The sequence below is a fragment of the Bos indicus x Bos taurus genome, chromosome 18 (genome assembly GCF_003369695.1).
Source record: "Bos indicus x Bos taurus breed Angus x Brahman F1 hybrid chromosome 18, Bos_hybrid_MaternalHap_v2.0, whole genome shotgun sequence".
Lineage (NCBI taxonomy): Eukaryota > Metazoa > Chordata > Mammalia > Artiodactyla > Bovidae > Bos > Bos indicus x Bos taurus.
The window spans coordinates 39,522,830-39,537,938 of record NC_040093.1 but is presented as its reverse complement, the minus strand read 5'-3'; the positions used below and the strand labels follow the sequence as shown (position 1 = coordinate 39,537,938).

Here is a 15,109-nt window from a genome sequence, read left to right as displayed (position 1 = left end):
CAGCATCAGGGTCTTTTCCAATGAGTCAGTTCTTCGCATCAGGTGGCCAAAGTATTGGAGTTTCAGCTTCAACATCAGTCCTTCCAATGAATATTCAGGAATGATTTCCTTTAGGATGGACTGGTTGGATCTCCTTGCTGTCCAAGGGACTCTCAAGAGTCTTCTCCAGCACCACAGTTCAAAAGCTCCTGCTGCTGCTGCTGCTGCTGCTGCTGCTGCTGTGTCGCTTCAGTCGTGTCCGATTCTGTGCTGAGTGCAAATGACTGCTTGTCTTCCAAGCGAAGGCGAAATGAAAGTCACGTTGTCCGGGGCGGGGACATAGGCCCCGCCCTCGAAAGCCCGGCCCCCCGGACGCCGGAAGCGCCGGTGCGGGTCTACAGACGCCTGAGGCTCCGCGCCCTCGGACCATGGCGACCCAGGCAAAGCGCCGGCGGGTAAGTTACGGCGGGCGGCGCGGGTGCACCCCTCTCCACCGCGCCACGCCACTCTCTCGCGCGCCGCTCCCGCCGCGGGTCATTCGCCGCTCTTCGCGTCCCCTCCCCAACCCCGGGCCTTCCTCCGCGCGCGCGCCCCCTTCTTCTCCGCCCCCAGCGAGCTCTCCCGGGCGGGGCCGCGCCACTGCGCTTGCCTGTCTTAGGTGGCCGGGCCTGCGGGCAGCGACGACGACCCGGCCCCGGTGGCCAGCTTCCTGAGCTGGTGCCAGCGGGTGGGACTGGAGCTGAGTCCCAAGGTGAGAGGGGGACTGGGGGAGGTGGGTGCAGCGGGGAAGCGGGCGCGGGCCAGCTCTGAGGGGCCATTCTCTCTGCTCAGGTGGCGGTGAGCCGGCAGGGCACGGTGGCCGGCTACGGCATGGTGGCCCGGGAGAGCGTGCAGCCCGGGGAACTGCTGTTCGCGGTGCCGCGGGCCGCGCTCCTGTCGCAGCACACCTGCTCCATCAGCGGTGTGCTGGAACGAGGTGGGCACGCCGACAGGGGTGGAGAGACGCCGAGTTGGGCCCGCGGGGTCCCTAATCTTCGTGTCTCCCCCAGAGCGAGGCGCGCTGCAGAGCCAGTCGGGCTGGGTGCCGCTGCTGCTGGCGCTACTCCACGAGATGCAGGCCCCGGCCTCGCCCTGGAGCCCCTACTTTGCGCTCTGGCCCGAGCTGGGCCGCTTGCAGCACCCCATGTTCTGGTGAGAGCCGTAGAAGGGGCTGGGGAACGCCAACACCGTACGTAGCCTGGCTCGAACCGCTTGCCCTTGGGACACGGGTGCCAAGCGCTAGTCTCGGTAGATTGGGTGAAGAACCCGGGTGGGGGTGTCACTGCAGGCCAGAGGAGGAGCGCCGGCGATTGCTGCAGGGCACAGGCGTACCCGAGGCCGTGGAGAAGGATTTGGTCAACATCCGCAGCGAGTATTATTCCATTGTGCTGCCCTTCATGGACGCCCACCCCGATCTTTTCAGCCCCAGGGTCCGATCTCTGGAACTCTACCGCCAGCTCGTGGCTCTTGTGATGGCCTACAGGTCAGTGAGTAGAGCCTTGCACAGGACTCTCTTCTTTAGAACTCTGTTGAGTGACCAGAAGGGAAAGAACAGTGAGCCCCACCCCAACACTGGGCTTTAGCCAAGTTCTCTCTGTGGCAGCTTTCAGGAACCACTGGAGGAAGAGGAGGATGAAAAGGAGCCAAACTCCCCTTTGATGGTGCCTGCTGCAGACATACTAAACCATTTAGCCAATCACAATGCCAATCTAGAATACTCTCCAGTGAGTGGATCCCTCCCAGTTCTTGTTTCTGTGCCTTGATGCTTGGGCATTTGAATCGAACCAATGTCTTCTTCATGCTGGCCTGGCAGTTGAGCCAAATGGGCTCAGTTCTCCTCATACTAGAAATCAGTAGGTGAAATTAGTTCCTCTGCTATGTACTTTGCTTGCATATTACAGTGAAGTTCTTTGAACACAAATTAAAGCCCTCAAAGAAAGTTGGGGTTATCCTCTGCTAAACCTGTGCCATTGTTTTGGTGCTTTAGGTCTGTTCTGTGCAGTGCCAGTGAGCTGAGATTGTGTCAGGGCCCTGTGGACAACAATCTGCAACAGCCATAGCGTCAGTACTTTTCAGAAGAGGGGATGTTCCTAAGAAAGGGTTTAAGATGATACCAGGACTGTGTTTATATCTGTTCTATTTGCTAAGTGGAAAGTTGCAAGAAAAGATGTAAGTTTATGGAGTTAAAAATTAGGAAATGGCTGTTATTTTTAAAACCTTGTCTCTATTTGCTGTTCCTACTTTGATCTGGGTTGAGTTTTTTGTTGGCTTTTTTTGCAGAGCTGTGCATATCTTAGTTACCCAACCAGGGATTGAGTCCTAACCTCTAAACCACCAGTGAATTTCCTTTGATCTGGGTTTTTTTTGGCTGCACTGTGAGGCACATGGGATCTTAGTTCCCCAAGCAGGGATGGAACCCACACCTCGCTGCAGTGGAAGCTTGGGGTCTTAACCACCAAGACCACCCGGAGGTCCTCCTTAATTCATTTTTTAAAGCTAGCAGCTTTTTGAAGTGCTTGAGATGACTGAGCAGAAGTTTCACCTACTAAAGCATTGGGCTGTTTAGACTTTTGTAAGCCTCAAATGTTTTATTCTACAGCACAGGATCTTAACTAAAAGTAGAATGTTGGTAGGTATAGCATCAGCCTCATTGCTGAACTATAACTGTTGGTGGGAACTATACTTTCCTAGGAAGTGAAGTCATCTTCTTAGGGGTGGCCTGGAAAGGGCTTGACCCCAGCTTCTGAACCCTTCCACCCCAGACTTGTCTTCGGATGGTGGCCATTCAGCCCATTCCTAAAGGCCATGAGATCTTCAACACTTACGGGCAAATGGCTAACTGGCAACTGATTCACATGTATGGTTTTGCTGAACCGTATCCCGACAACACGAATGACACAGCTGACATTCAGATGGTGACTGTTCGTGAAGCCGCGTTACAGGGTGAGTGGTTAACTCAGACACCAGTGTGTGTCTATCCTGCCCCCTTTTTGTGGACTAAGGAGAAATGAGGTTTTGGGTTTACCAAGACTTTCACACCAGTACTTCTATCTATAGGGACAAAAGTTGAAGCTGAAAGGCTCCTACTCTATGAACGCTGGGATTTCTTATGCAAATTGGAGATGGTAGGGGAAGAGGGAGCCTTTGTGATTGGGCGTGAAGAGGTACTGACTGAAGAGGAACTGGCCACTACACTCAAGGTACATGCTCAAAATGAGTATTTAGAGCTAGATGAGAAGAAAGGTGGCCTGGACAGAGTACACTTAAATGCTGCCAGGATAGGCCAGCTTCTCTGAATCAGTTTCAGAAACATGCAAGTATTACATCCTACTTTAAAGGGCCCCATGGTTGCTTCTAGGTACTGTGCATGCCTGCTGAGGAGTTCAGAGAGTTTAAAGACCAGAATGGATGGGAAGATGATAAAAGTGAAGAAGACAGCCTGACAATCACAGATATCCCCAAACTCAAAGCATCATGGAGACAGCTTCTTCGGGACAGTGTTTTGTTGACCCTGCAAACCTATGCCACAGACTTAAAAACTGAGCAAGATTTACTCAGCAATAAGGAGGTCTATGCGGCACTTAGCTGGAGGGAACAGCAAGCCTTACAGGTGCGTTATGGTCAGAAGATGATTCTACACCGGCTGTTGGAGCTGACACGTTAGCAGGCTCCCTTCTGCCTGAAGGAGTATCCCGAAGAGGAACTTCATGCTAAGCTAGTATGCACTGATACTTGGAAAGAAGTAAAATTTGGATCTTTTGCTTTGTGTTTTGTACTAATACCAAAAGGAAAAGTAGCGAAATTAACAAAATAGGATGTACGCCAAGGTAAGAGTGACATGCTGAAGGATTGGGAGCAGTAGACTTGTGAATTGCTGCTGTTACTAACACTGATAAACTTTATAGCTGTTTTGTTATCGAGTTTGAACCAAAGCAGAAATGTGATAGTGATACATTTTGTTGTAGTCTCGACTGAGAGGCGTCACTTTCACTTTTCACTTTCATGCATTGGAGAAGGAAACAGCAACCCACTCCAGTGTTCTTGCCTGGAGAATCCCAGGGATGGGGGAGCCTGGTGGGCTGCAGTCTATGGGGTTGCACAGAGTCGGACACGGCTGAAGCGACTTAGCAGCAGCATTTAATAACATGGAGTTTGAAAGTAGACCTGGTAGGTCTTGAGCAACCACTTTCCCTTTTTTAAAAAAATGTTCCTGTTGGAGGATTTAGTAAGCTATGTTACTGGAACTCTGAGCAGTTATTTTAATTCCTTAGCAGCCTAAGATACCAGTGACATACAAGCCCCCATGTAAGATTTCTATTTATCTTGTATATATTTCAAGTGGGATAAATATAAAATATGTACCTACTCCTATTCCTTTTCTTTTAAAAATTATATCAAAACGCCATGAGGGTCTATTTTTTTAAACTGGCATTTTGAATTTAACCACAGAAACCTGGTGCAGTTAACTTTGAGAAAGGAAAAGGAAAACACTACACAGAAATCACTTCCTTGTTTAAAGATGCTACATTGGTAGTGGAAAAACCTAGCATTCAGCAGAAGTTGGTGTTGCCCAATGGGAAGGCTGGGTGGTCCACGTTCCTTCTCACCACCAGCACTGGCTGCTACTGAGAAAGGCACAGTGGACTCGTGTGTCATAACTTTAATGTGTGACTACAGTATGCATACACATAGAAGAAGTAGGGAGGCTAAAGCCAGGAACTAGAAAGGCTACAAAATACAACACATGGACCAATATACTTGCAAAACATTCAAAATCCTTACAAAAGGGGCTGTATTGGTCCTTTTGACTTTGTTGTTGAACTCAGCCTGTATGGCCATTCATTGGGATAATGGGGAAGGGCAATTCCTACTATTTGGCTCCTTTCTGCACAATTTACAAGTTACTATAATGAGAGATGGGGGAGCTTTAGGCCTGGTTTGGCTTCCCTTTATAAAAAGTGTCTCACAGGGCCCAAGAGGGTGTGTTCTCCAGCAGCAAAGAGAAAATGATGCTCTCCCAGCAGCAAGCTGTAGATGTGGGGAAGAGGTAAAATAAAAAACCCATGGGATCTCAAATGTGAACTCTGCACATGTTCCTAGCATACCAGATTCTACACATCCACATTTTTAAAAAACAACTTGGTGATTTTCAAGGTCCCTGTCCATACTTTTTAAAAAAAGTTACACAATATTTAAACTGGCTTTCTTGCTATTCTTTGGGACACCTGGAATGTCAGAAGACATGGCGCTATGCCCCGTCCCCATCCCATCCCACCCCACCCCCAGACAAGTGCATGGCATCAGCAGCTCCTTCCATTATAAATTGGGCAGGTACCAGTTTACCTACTTGCCTTGAACACATTTTGCACAAACCCAAGAAGTTTCAGACAAAGGTTTTCTCTTTCATATATTTACACAAGTTCAAAATGATATTCACAGCATCTTCTAAATTTTGGCCAAGAGTCAAAAAAATGCATTTAAACTTTGGAACGTGTCCACATAGACAGGTAGCTGACCCAAACAGTAATTGGGGCAGATACCCAAGAACCAAAGGGCCGGGAAAGTCAGGAAGAGCTGAAAGGATCTTCAGCCAGTTTATGAACTTGGTACAGTGGGACCTCCAGGCAGACACATTTACAACAGAGATGTGGTTCCATCTAACTGGCACCTGTCCCTTCCATTACTTGCTGAGCCTGCTTTTGTCCCATGCAGCACTGTGCGACGGACTGGAATAACCTGAAGAATGAAGACAAGTACAAGCTGGTGAGAAAAATTCAGGCCTGACCAAACCTTGTGTCTTACTAATTTTGGCTACTACTCCCTTCTTAATCACCCACCCAAGCTGAAGCCATCAAATGATTATTTCTCCTGTCTTAAGACTGAAACAATGAAAACAATTACTTTTGACTCACTTTTCAATTTCTGGGGCACAGTGTACAAATTCATGGTTCCAGAATTTAAATGCTGGATTTTTAATCAGCTCAATGAAGGTAATAAGAAGACCCCAAGGATGTGGCCTATTTACAATCAACCGTTCCAAAAGAACCCTGGAGGATGGAAGAAAAAGTTCATCAATGCACAGGAAAACACCAGATCATGACCACTTCTCTATTAGCTTTAGAAAAGGAAGGTGGATATACAGAAGTTAGCATAAATAGATCCTAGAATTACATAAAGTAGATTTGAACCCCACCTCTTCCCATTACTGAGCCTAGAAAACTAAGGTAATAGATAATAGATTACATGGCACAGAGAATACACTTAAAGAATAAATACTCAAATAGGAAGTAAGGATTTTAATGCTACTAGTACACATGTAAACTGGGGGGGATGATTCTTCTGAATGGCAGTCAGTATTGGCTTAAATATTTACATTCTTTGACCTAACCAACTGTACTTCTAAATTTATCCTAAAGACGTAAATAAAGCACAGCAACAAAGACATGAGTACAAGGATGTTCACTGATGCTTTATATGTAATCACAAAAAGGACTTGTCATCTAAACATCTAATAATACTAATTAATTTTTAGTATATAAAACTAAGGAATATTAATACCTAGAAGCTAATAATATGTGAAGGGGCAAGTTTAAGAAGTCTGGTCCAGTTCTTTAAGTTTGCCTGTATATCTCTCACTAGGATGTTCCCATTTCCTAATTTGCAAATGCTGTATATAGTCCAAGCAATCTGTAATAGATTCCTAACTATTGTTAGTAAAACACAAGTATGATCCTGTTATTTCTCCTGCTTAAAACCTTACTACCTACAGGTAATGAAGACAAGTTTAAGCTCTTTAACCTGGCCTTTGAAAGGCCTGATGCTTCAGGACTCAGGTTAAATATGCTGACAACACCACTTGGGAAAAATCCCTAATCTATAAAAGTACTGGCACCTTGTGTTGACAACTACTTTTTGGTTTTAACAATGATTAGTAATTCTGTTTGTGTGTGGGGGGGTTTTTTGGTGCCCATCAGACTATTTCAGGAGGGCAGGAACCAAGTCCTTTTGTTCAGAACTATTTAACACATGGGCTTCCAAGGTGGTTCAATAGTAAAGAATCTGCCTGCCTGTGCAGATGCAAGAGATGTGGGCTCTATTCTTGGGTAGGGAAGATCTCTTGGAGAAGGAAAGGCTATCCACTCCAGTATTCTTGTCTGGAGAAGCCCAGTACTTGTCCAGTGTTCTTGTCTGGACTTGTCCAGTTCTTGTCCAGGACTTCTGCTTTGTCTGGACAAAGCAGCCTGGTGGGCTACAGTCCATAGGGTCTCAAAGAATCAGACACGCCTGAACACACATGCATTTAACACAGATACTCGGTGAACACGGAATCCATAGGAAAAACACTCAGAAGTCATAATAAAAGGGAAGAGGTTCCATTTAGAAACTCCGAAAAACAGACTTCTGTCTTACCTTGTGATCTGTTCTTGAATAGCTTCAGTGTTGGCCTCTGCAAAAAGGTACAGCATGGTGCAGCTGAAGTAGTGAGTGTGGCTATTTGGGTACCGCAGCTGATTTGCAATTGCATTCAAGAAGAGATACCGACCTAGAAATTAAGACAGTTTAGCGAGAATTTGTTCTTCAAAGGCTGAATCATTCTGACTGGCTAGGGTTTGGATTTCTGATAAAGTCTGTCATGTTATCCTTTGTTTCAACCAGTGGGACTTGGACCCCCAAAGAGTTTTCATTTCTGTGGGTTTTTACTTCACTATTTTCCACATTAAAAATTTTTTTAGTTGAAAACTATTTTTGAGAACTATTGCATAGTAATATAACATGTAAATATAAAATTTAAGTATTTCCCCCCCAAAAAACTTTATTATTATATAGAGTGTCAGTGTTTTACATTCTGTTGGATTCTCATTTCTGCCCTTTTGTTCAGTCTGTTTCCAGTATGGTATTTCATTCATGTAGCCTCTGGAAACCTTCACTGTACACTAGTAACAAAATGAGTGGAAAAACGCAAATGTTTCATCATGAAAATAGTTTTGACCTCACAGTCCCTCTATAAGGGGTTTACTTTGGGGATAACCCACCAAGGGTTCCCAGTCTCTACTCTGAAGCTAGCCTCATCTTAACTGGATTTGGTTGTCTGTGTCTGCTTGGTATTACTCACAGTGAGCTTCAACACTGCCTTGGAGACTACCCTCTTTTTTTGCTGTTGGGTTCTGGATGCAGTGGTATTTACCTGTGTTAAATCTTGATTTTTAAGCTGTCTCAGACCCGCCCCCCCCTCCCCCTGCCACAAATATGCAAGTAGTATATACTTAAAATTGGAGAAGGCAGTGGCACCCCACTCCAGTACTCTTGCCTGGAAAATTCCATGGACGGAGAAGCCTGGTAGGCTGCAGTCCATGAGGTCACTAAGAGTTGGACACGACTGACTGACTTCACTTTGACTTTTCACTTTCGTGCATTAGAGAAGGAAATGGCAACCCACTCCAGTGTTCTTGCCTGGAGAATCCCAGGGACGGGGGAGCCTGGTGGGCTGCCGTCTGTGGGGTCGCACAGAGTCGGACACGACTGACGCGACTTAGCAGTAGCAGCAACATATACTTAAAATTAGCCTCTCAAGGATCCATAGCGGAAAAAGCCAAGACAAGCAGGACAAGTAGGTTGGTCACCACCTACTTGGGTCTCTATTACAATGAATACAGACCAAAAGATGTAGTTTAAGCACGTGAGATAACCTACACCAGAAATTATAATGTGAACATTTTGCAAAGCAGGTAGGGGGAGTCCTATTCATTAATCTTTCTTTACACATGGAATATGTAACATACTGCCTGGCAAAGAGGCACCAATAATGCTGGAACAAAAAGCAGGCTAGCAAAACAAGTGAGCCTATCTTTAGAGAGGCTAGTAAAAAAAAATGTTTATTTTTACACTAAAAAAACCAAAACAATACACTCGTATATACTGAAATATTAACTGATGTGGTAAGGATTCTGGATGGTTTTTTACCCCCTTTACGCTTTTCTGTGTTTTCTGCATTGAGCAGATACTACTGAATTAAATAATCAGCCAGACCTATAATCATATTGACAGAACATTCTCTGTTGTGGCTTAAAGTATTTTTAGGACCAGACTATGACCAAATACACAGAAAACTTGACTCTGAGAACTGGCTGGCTTCACTCACCTTCAGTGTCCAAATCCACAGCCAGGTTCTGGAAGATGTCCATGTGAGCTGAGTGCGTGATGGTGCTCATTGAAGGTGTGCTGCCCTTGTTGTGGATGTGTGCAATGGCCTGAGTCCCTACATAGAGCACCAGTGCATTAATGAGCTGGAGGTTGTAGCGATTACCAGGCTCATTGGATACCTAAGTGAACAAAACAGAAAGCTCCTGACTTACTCGCACCGATAGTGATTTAAGCATTGATTTAGGCACCGACAGTTCTAAGAATCCTTTTTATGACTTTCAGAGAAAAGCTGAACTGCTCCCAATATTCTCTGTGACTTAAATTTTAGAAATCTGCTTTGATTTTGTATGGTTATGTAACAAATACACAGATGCTCAAAGATAGTGTGTCAATAAAAGAGGTATGATTTCCCTTGGGACACTAAAGCTTTAACAGTTACCAGCACAAAAATAAAGTTTATAAAGTCAAAATATGCATTATCTCACTTATTTAAAAAAAAAAAATTGAAGAGGGAAAAAGATGTGGTTTCTTGGTATGGGAAGACCGGAAAAATAATATAGCCTCAATCATTTTCTATACAGCAAACTGAATCAGAATCCAATTTAGAAGTCTTATTAGAGTATGGGAGCGATTATCAGCAATCTATTCTTACGGAAAACCAGTCCATTCCCTGGCTGCCTCTTCCAAGATTATGCTATAGATGTATAGGATGAATATATGTACTTATGCTAAAATGTATAATATAATCTCATCTAACCATTAAAAATGACAATGTGCTTTAAAACCTTTAAAGCATGTTGAAATGAGACCATGCACAGGACTAACTATGCATATAAAGTATTTTCTATAAAGACACAACCAAGAGTTTCAGTCAAACCAATTAACCTGTAGGTTGCTGCGCAGATCAGACAGGAAAGTGACAGGTGATCGAGTTTTAAGATAGGAATCCAAATCCTTTTTGAATTGAGGTGGCATCACTCCAGTAAAATTGGTGAGAATCCGGGGAGCGATGTTAATTTCACTCAACATATCCACCTGCCACAAACAAATACAAGAATCACAATCAGAAGCATTTGTAGGGCCTTAATAGCAAACTGTCTCTATGTTAGAAAGTTGTTTATATAAAATTTTGTCTTGAAGAGTACTCAATCGTTTAAAAACATTTTACTGAAATACAGCAATTTATAATGTGTTAATTTCTGCTGCACAGCAAAATGTTATTAATTAGAAGAAACAGATTACTCAAAGGTACCTATATACAAAATGATAGTAATTTCTCATTCTATACTATTTTATCCTTCTTAAAATAAGGCACAATAGGTATCTTGTAGAAGTCTAGTTTAAAATACAGAATGAGACTCTTTGCTCACCAAGAGCCCTACTCTTTGAAAAGATATCCCAGCAAAGTAAGACATCATATTCTCTACTTTAATAAAACTTACAGTAGCCATGTAAGGGGTGGTATGATCTTAAAACAGTCCCTTCTTTTGACAGTTTAAACAAAATGCAAATACACACCTATGAAATATGGCATTACTAGTGTCTATTCTGCAATGCTCTGCCACTAGTGGGGCCACCCAACAAATGACTGGCCCAATACCTAGGTTGAGGTTCTGTAAATACAGCTAAATTTAATAAAAAAACTGAAAACAGCAACTAGACAAATACTGTGAACCAATATCCAGAAGCAGTCAGTCTCATACTTTATCAGGTTTAATAACATAACTGCTTCCCCCCAAAGAGCAACGTTATCTAACAGGTAACTTGTAGGTATGTGTGTTCTGGGGGCAGCATATACCTCTCTCAGCAGAGAAAGGACTAAAATACTAACAAACAACTTTCTTTTCCTTAAAACTATTTAGAACTTTACCTTCAGATTAGGAGTGAATGGGTCTGGGAGCCTCATGTTTCTTGGGAAGGCACTCAGGATCAGATTTCTTAGCTGGATACAATTAGGTGGGATCACGTCACAAAATCCATAATGGTAATCACAAAGGAACTCAGGAAAATCATGCAAAAGAACCAGCAGCACCCTTAAAGTGCCCTATTTTTCAAAAACAAGAAAAACATTGGTTGTTTCCACATTAAGAAAACAAGAGTAACATTTTTACTATTATAAATTTAACTGAAGGGAGGGAAAAAAAGGCAAAACTAGGTATCCAGAGTTTATAAAAAATACAACTTACCAAAACCCAAACAAAAAAGAAAATCTGAATAGCCCTTTATAATAAAGAAGTTAAATATTTGTTAAAACTCTTTCCTCAAAGAGGAAGAGGCTTTACTTTGGCTGGCTTTACTGCCAAATCCTTACAAATATTTAAGGAAAAATTAACACTATTCACAATCTTAATACAAAAAGATTATTTTCCAACCCCTTCAATAAAAGTAGCATAACTTTGATCCCAAAATGACATGAAAACTAAAAACAAAAAAAAATCCTAAATAGTAGAAATGGAAATCAGTGATACATCACAACCAAATGATCCACAAATGAATGCAATGGCAGTTTAAGAATCTGAAAATTAATGGACTAATAACACTGATAAAAAAACACATGACTTTGAGTTCAAGAAAGCATCCAATAAAATTCAACACTCATTTTAATGATTTTTAAAACTATCAGCAAATTATGATTAAAAGGGCATTTCCTTAACCAGAAAATGGTACCTACAAAACTACAGATTTATAAAAACATTATACAATTTCACAAAAACATCAATATCTGGAACATAAGTCTAAGGGAAGTAAAATTAAAGACCTAACAACTAAATGGAGATACACATGGGTTGAAAGGTTCGATATTATTAAGGCATCTATTTTCTCCAAGTTGATCTACATATTCAGTGAAATCTCAATCTAAATCCCAGAAAGTTTTATAAGTAAAGCTAATTGCAAAGTTTTATGGAACTGCAAATGATACAGAATAGCCAAAATAGTGTTACAAGAGAGCAGTTGAAGAACATTCTGCTCTACCTGAGTACTCTACCTTTACAGTAAGTCTTACCATCAAGACCTTTTGATACTGGGCTAAAAGCAGATCAACAGGTAAACTAGGGAGATGCCCATACACAGTCAACTAGATCATACAGGTACTAAACAACTGAACAAGAAATGAAGAACTTTAAAACTGTTGGTGAAAAGCCTTACATACCTATTAAGCTGGAGGGTATAAGGAAGGGGAGAAAATGACCTTCATCATTCACAAAATTAAGTTTGCTTTCTGAATGTAAATGTAAAAGCCAGAATTAATGGTTTTTTGAGTAGGGGGCAGGCACGTGCAGAACAGAATGAATTTAAGATTAGCAAATATTTCTTACCCAAGACACAAAAAGCAACGTACAATAAAAGAAGAAAACAGGTCAGTTTAACTACACTGAATTTAAAGCATCTACCCCTCAAAAAACACATTACTTTTAAGGGAGTGAAAATGCAAGCTACAGGAATAGGAGATGTCTGAATATACATCATCAAACGGCTTACATCCAGAATACATAAGAATCCTTGTTTAAAAAGAAGAAAAACACAGATAATCCCAAAGGGATATGAGCACAAGGCTGAAGAGGTATATCATCAAAGGCAGATACCCAACTGGCCAATCTACACACAAAAATCTTATTAAGAAATCAAGGAAATGCAAACTAAATCCACAATGAGATCCTTCTGCACAACTGCTAAAATGAAAAACAGACAATTTCAAGTATGTTAAATATGGGGAGAAACAGTCTAATGCAATTCTGGAAGAGTTAACTGGTGCACACATTGATATATGAACATCAAGCACTGGTTATACAAATTATGTTCAATTTTTGCACTTTTCTGAATATGTGTTATACTTTAAAAGCTTAATTAAACAACATTAGGCCTCATATACTGCCAGTTGAAGTATTTTTCAAGTGTTTTAAACTGCTAGGTTTTAATTATTCTGATTTTACAATTTCAAATTAATTACCTTGTAGAGGATTTGCATAGGTTTGGTGAGTTCCACATTTCTAAGGAAAGGCGCTAAATATTTGAATAAATCAATCAGTAACTGTGCATACATAGGCCATCCCTGAAAGAAACATATGGGTAATAATTACACTCAGTTGCTGTCCCGCCACCAAAAAGGTTGCCCAAGCAGCTACGCTGTTGACTATTATTTTCTTCATAAACCTCTCTTAAAGACTGACTAGCACAAAAAAGGAGTAAGCAAAATAATGCAGATAATGGGAAATGATATTTGAAACAAACTGGCTCCAGAAATTCCAGGATATTTAGGTCCTTCTGCCTGCACCAAATAGGGTAAGGGTGTTTCAGACAGAACACAAAACACCCAGCCAACTAAGAAACTCACATCTGTTAATTTCTTCAAGTCCTGGATCTCAACTATTTATTTTTCCCACGTTCAATTCCTCAACTCTTAGCAAATAACCTCATCCAATTTACAACATGAATCCTTTATTTTCACCCAAATTTGGCCTGCTTACCATATTCCAATTATACCAATTATGTGCACTTTGGGTAGATTTTATTCAGTACTGTTCTTCCTCCTGGAATGCACTTATTCACCGAATACCAAATCCATTTAAGGATTATTTCACTTTTTTTTTTTTTTTTTAAACCAAACATAGTAGTCACATTTGTCTTCTGATCTGAAGGGTCAATCAAAGGTACTTCCTTACACTCATCTGCCACTTAATTGCAAGATGAGAGAGAAATGTTCTCATAACTGTGTTTATTCACAATTATACTAAAAACTCTTATCTCAAATTTTATCTTAATTCTTCAACTACAGTAGAGACCAGTGGTCCTCAACTCTGAATGTATGAGTCTTTAGTATTTAGAGTGAGAACTTGTAAAAGTGGCAGGTTCCCGAGTTCCATTACTCAAGAGTTTTATATAACTGTCTACAGAGGTGCTTTAGGGTCTCAACATTTTTTGGAAAATGCCTTACAAGGCTGACGTAAGGTGACTCATGACAACTTGGAGAAGCCATATGCTAATCATTGAGGAATGGCTTTCAGGCAGAGGCGGTCAAGTACCTGTTATGCCTCTCCCCATGACCTGACTCTACATTAAATGTAAGGACCCCCAACTAAGCCTGAAAGAAGTACAGTGACCACTGAATGACTAAGAGTGCTAGTTAGTCCCAGGTAGTTACAGTCTTCATCTGTAGGAGATAAACTGCAGCCACACCTTCTGCTGTGGCGTGTGTGCCAGCATTCTTGCAATAAATATCCGATGGGAGATCAGTTCAAGCCAAGCATACACAAAGCCAGGAGCTTTGGTAGGCCTCAAAATGTGGAATGTGTTGCTGAAAGAAGAAAACCTTAGTCAGAAGCACAGTCCAACTTAAAGTTAAAAAAAAAAAAAAAAAAAAAAGACTGTAAGATAATATGCAAGCTGCATTGTAAATCAACATGCTTCTAACCCAGAGTTCTTCTCAAATTTTATGACACTAAAACAGCAATCCTTAACATTATTACTTTCAATAATAACTCACCAGAAAGCTGTAAGTGTCTGGAAATTAATGGTTTCCAACACATGCTCAGGTGCATTGAGTTCCAAGAGCAGCATGATAAAAATTCGGTGGTAGGGAAGTTGCTGAAATTCACTTTGCCGAACATCATGATCCTGTAGGAGAACTCCCACTACTATACCGAGGACCTATAGAGCACATAGATTATACAGCATGTAAATCATGAAGACAATTCATTTACCACTCTCTAGTCATGCTTCATACCTTTCATTCTTATGCCTCACATGGAAGTAAATATAAAATTATATACTGGAAGCCAAAGGGACCACACGTTGGTTTGATCTGTCCTGTACTTTTATATGTTTTCTCTGAATTTCCATAACCATGGACCAGACATGTACACTCTCCACAAATTTTTCTAAAGCTCTAGAAGTCAGCATGGTACATATTTTATCCTGTTTACACAACCAACCTAATCTTTCTGGTCTGACA

The 15,109-nt window shown here is 41.8% G+C and overlaps 2 protein-coding genes across 12 annotated transcripts in view; one reads left to right on the top strand and one right to left on the bottom strand.

Annotated features, from left to right (window-relative positions):
* Positions 1-244: 244 nt before the first annotated feature.
* On the top strand, positions 245-6,756 carry SETD6 (SET domain containing 6, protein lysine methyltransferase). 6 transcript variants are annotated; one of them, XM_027516403.1, is made up of 9 exons: positions 248-434; positions 638-730; positions 811-955; positions 1,029-1,170; positions 1,307-1,501; positions 1,622-1,742; positions 2,781-2,961; positions 3,076-3,218; positions 3,377-6,756. In XM_027516403.1, the coding sequence occupies exons 1-9, from the start codon at positions 408-410 to the stop codon at positions 3,680-3,682; spliced, it is 1,353 nt and encodes a 450-aa protein (XP_027372204.1). In that variant the 5' UTR covers positions 248-407; the 3' UTR covers positions 3,683-6,756. The 6 variants fall into 6 exon arrangements, with proteins under 6 accessions (XP_027372205.1, XP_027372204.1, XP_027372208.1 ...); XM_027516406.1 differs by having other exon boundaries at positions 328-434; positions 1,442-1,501; positions 3,377-5,094; XM_027516405.1 differs by lacking the exon at positions 1,622-1,742 and having other exon boundaries at positions 365-434; positions 592-730; positions 3,377-4,421.
* Positions 5,400-15,109, bottom strand: part of CNOT1 (CCR4-NOT transcription complex subunit 1) — an 83,150-nt gene continuing 73,440 nt past the window's right edge. For 3 of the 6 annotated variants that reach the window (XM_027516397.1, XM_027516402.1, XM_027516401.1), the window contains 9 exons: positions 14,642-14,805; positions 14,335-14,452; positions 13,109-13,210; positions 11,030-11,203; positions 10,045-10,194; positions 9,158-9,338; positions 7,429-7,561; positions 5,931-6,065; positions 5,409-5,754 (listed from right to left, as the gene is read on the bottom strand). In XM_027516397.1, coding sequence (XP_027372198.1) covers positions 5,676-5,754; positions 5,931-6,065; positions 7,429-7,561; positions 9,158-9,338; positions 10,045-10,194; positions 11,030-11,203; positions 13,109-13,210; positions 14,335-14,452; positions 14,642-14,805 — 1,236 coding nt within the window. In that variant the 3' untranslated portion in view covers positions 5,409-5,675. Of the gene's footprint in view, positions 5,755-5,930; positions 6,066-7,428; positions 7,562-9,157; positions 9,339-10,044; positions 10,195-11,029; positions 11,204-13,108; positions 13,211-14,334; positions 14,453-14,641; positions 14,806-15,109 lie in introns of all 6 variants that reach the window. The other 3 variants (XM_027516399.1, XM_027516398.1, XM_027516400.1) reach the window with 2 other exon arrangements.

What these genes read in the sequence shown, in the direction of transcription:
- SETD6 (XM_027516403.1), top strand. Translation starts at nt 408, where the DNA reads ATGGCGACCCAGGCAAAGCGCCGGCGG. An exon ending in CAGCGGTGTGCTGGAACGAG is followed by an intron (nt 956 to 1,028) that starts GTGGGCACGCCG and finishes TGTCTCCCCCAG; the next exon opens with AGCGAGGCGCGCTGCAGAGC. An exon ending in CCAATCTAGAATACTCTCCA is followed by an intron (nt 1,743 to 2,780) that starts GTGAGTGGATCC and finishes CTTCCACCCCAG; the next exon opens with ACTTGTCTTCGGATGGTGGC.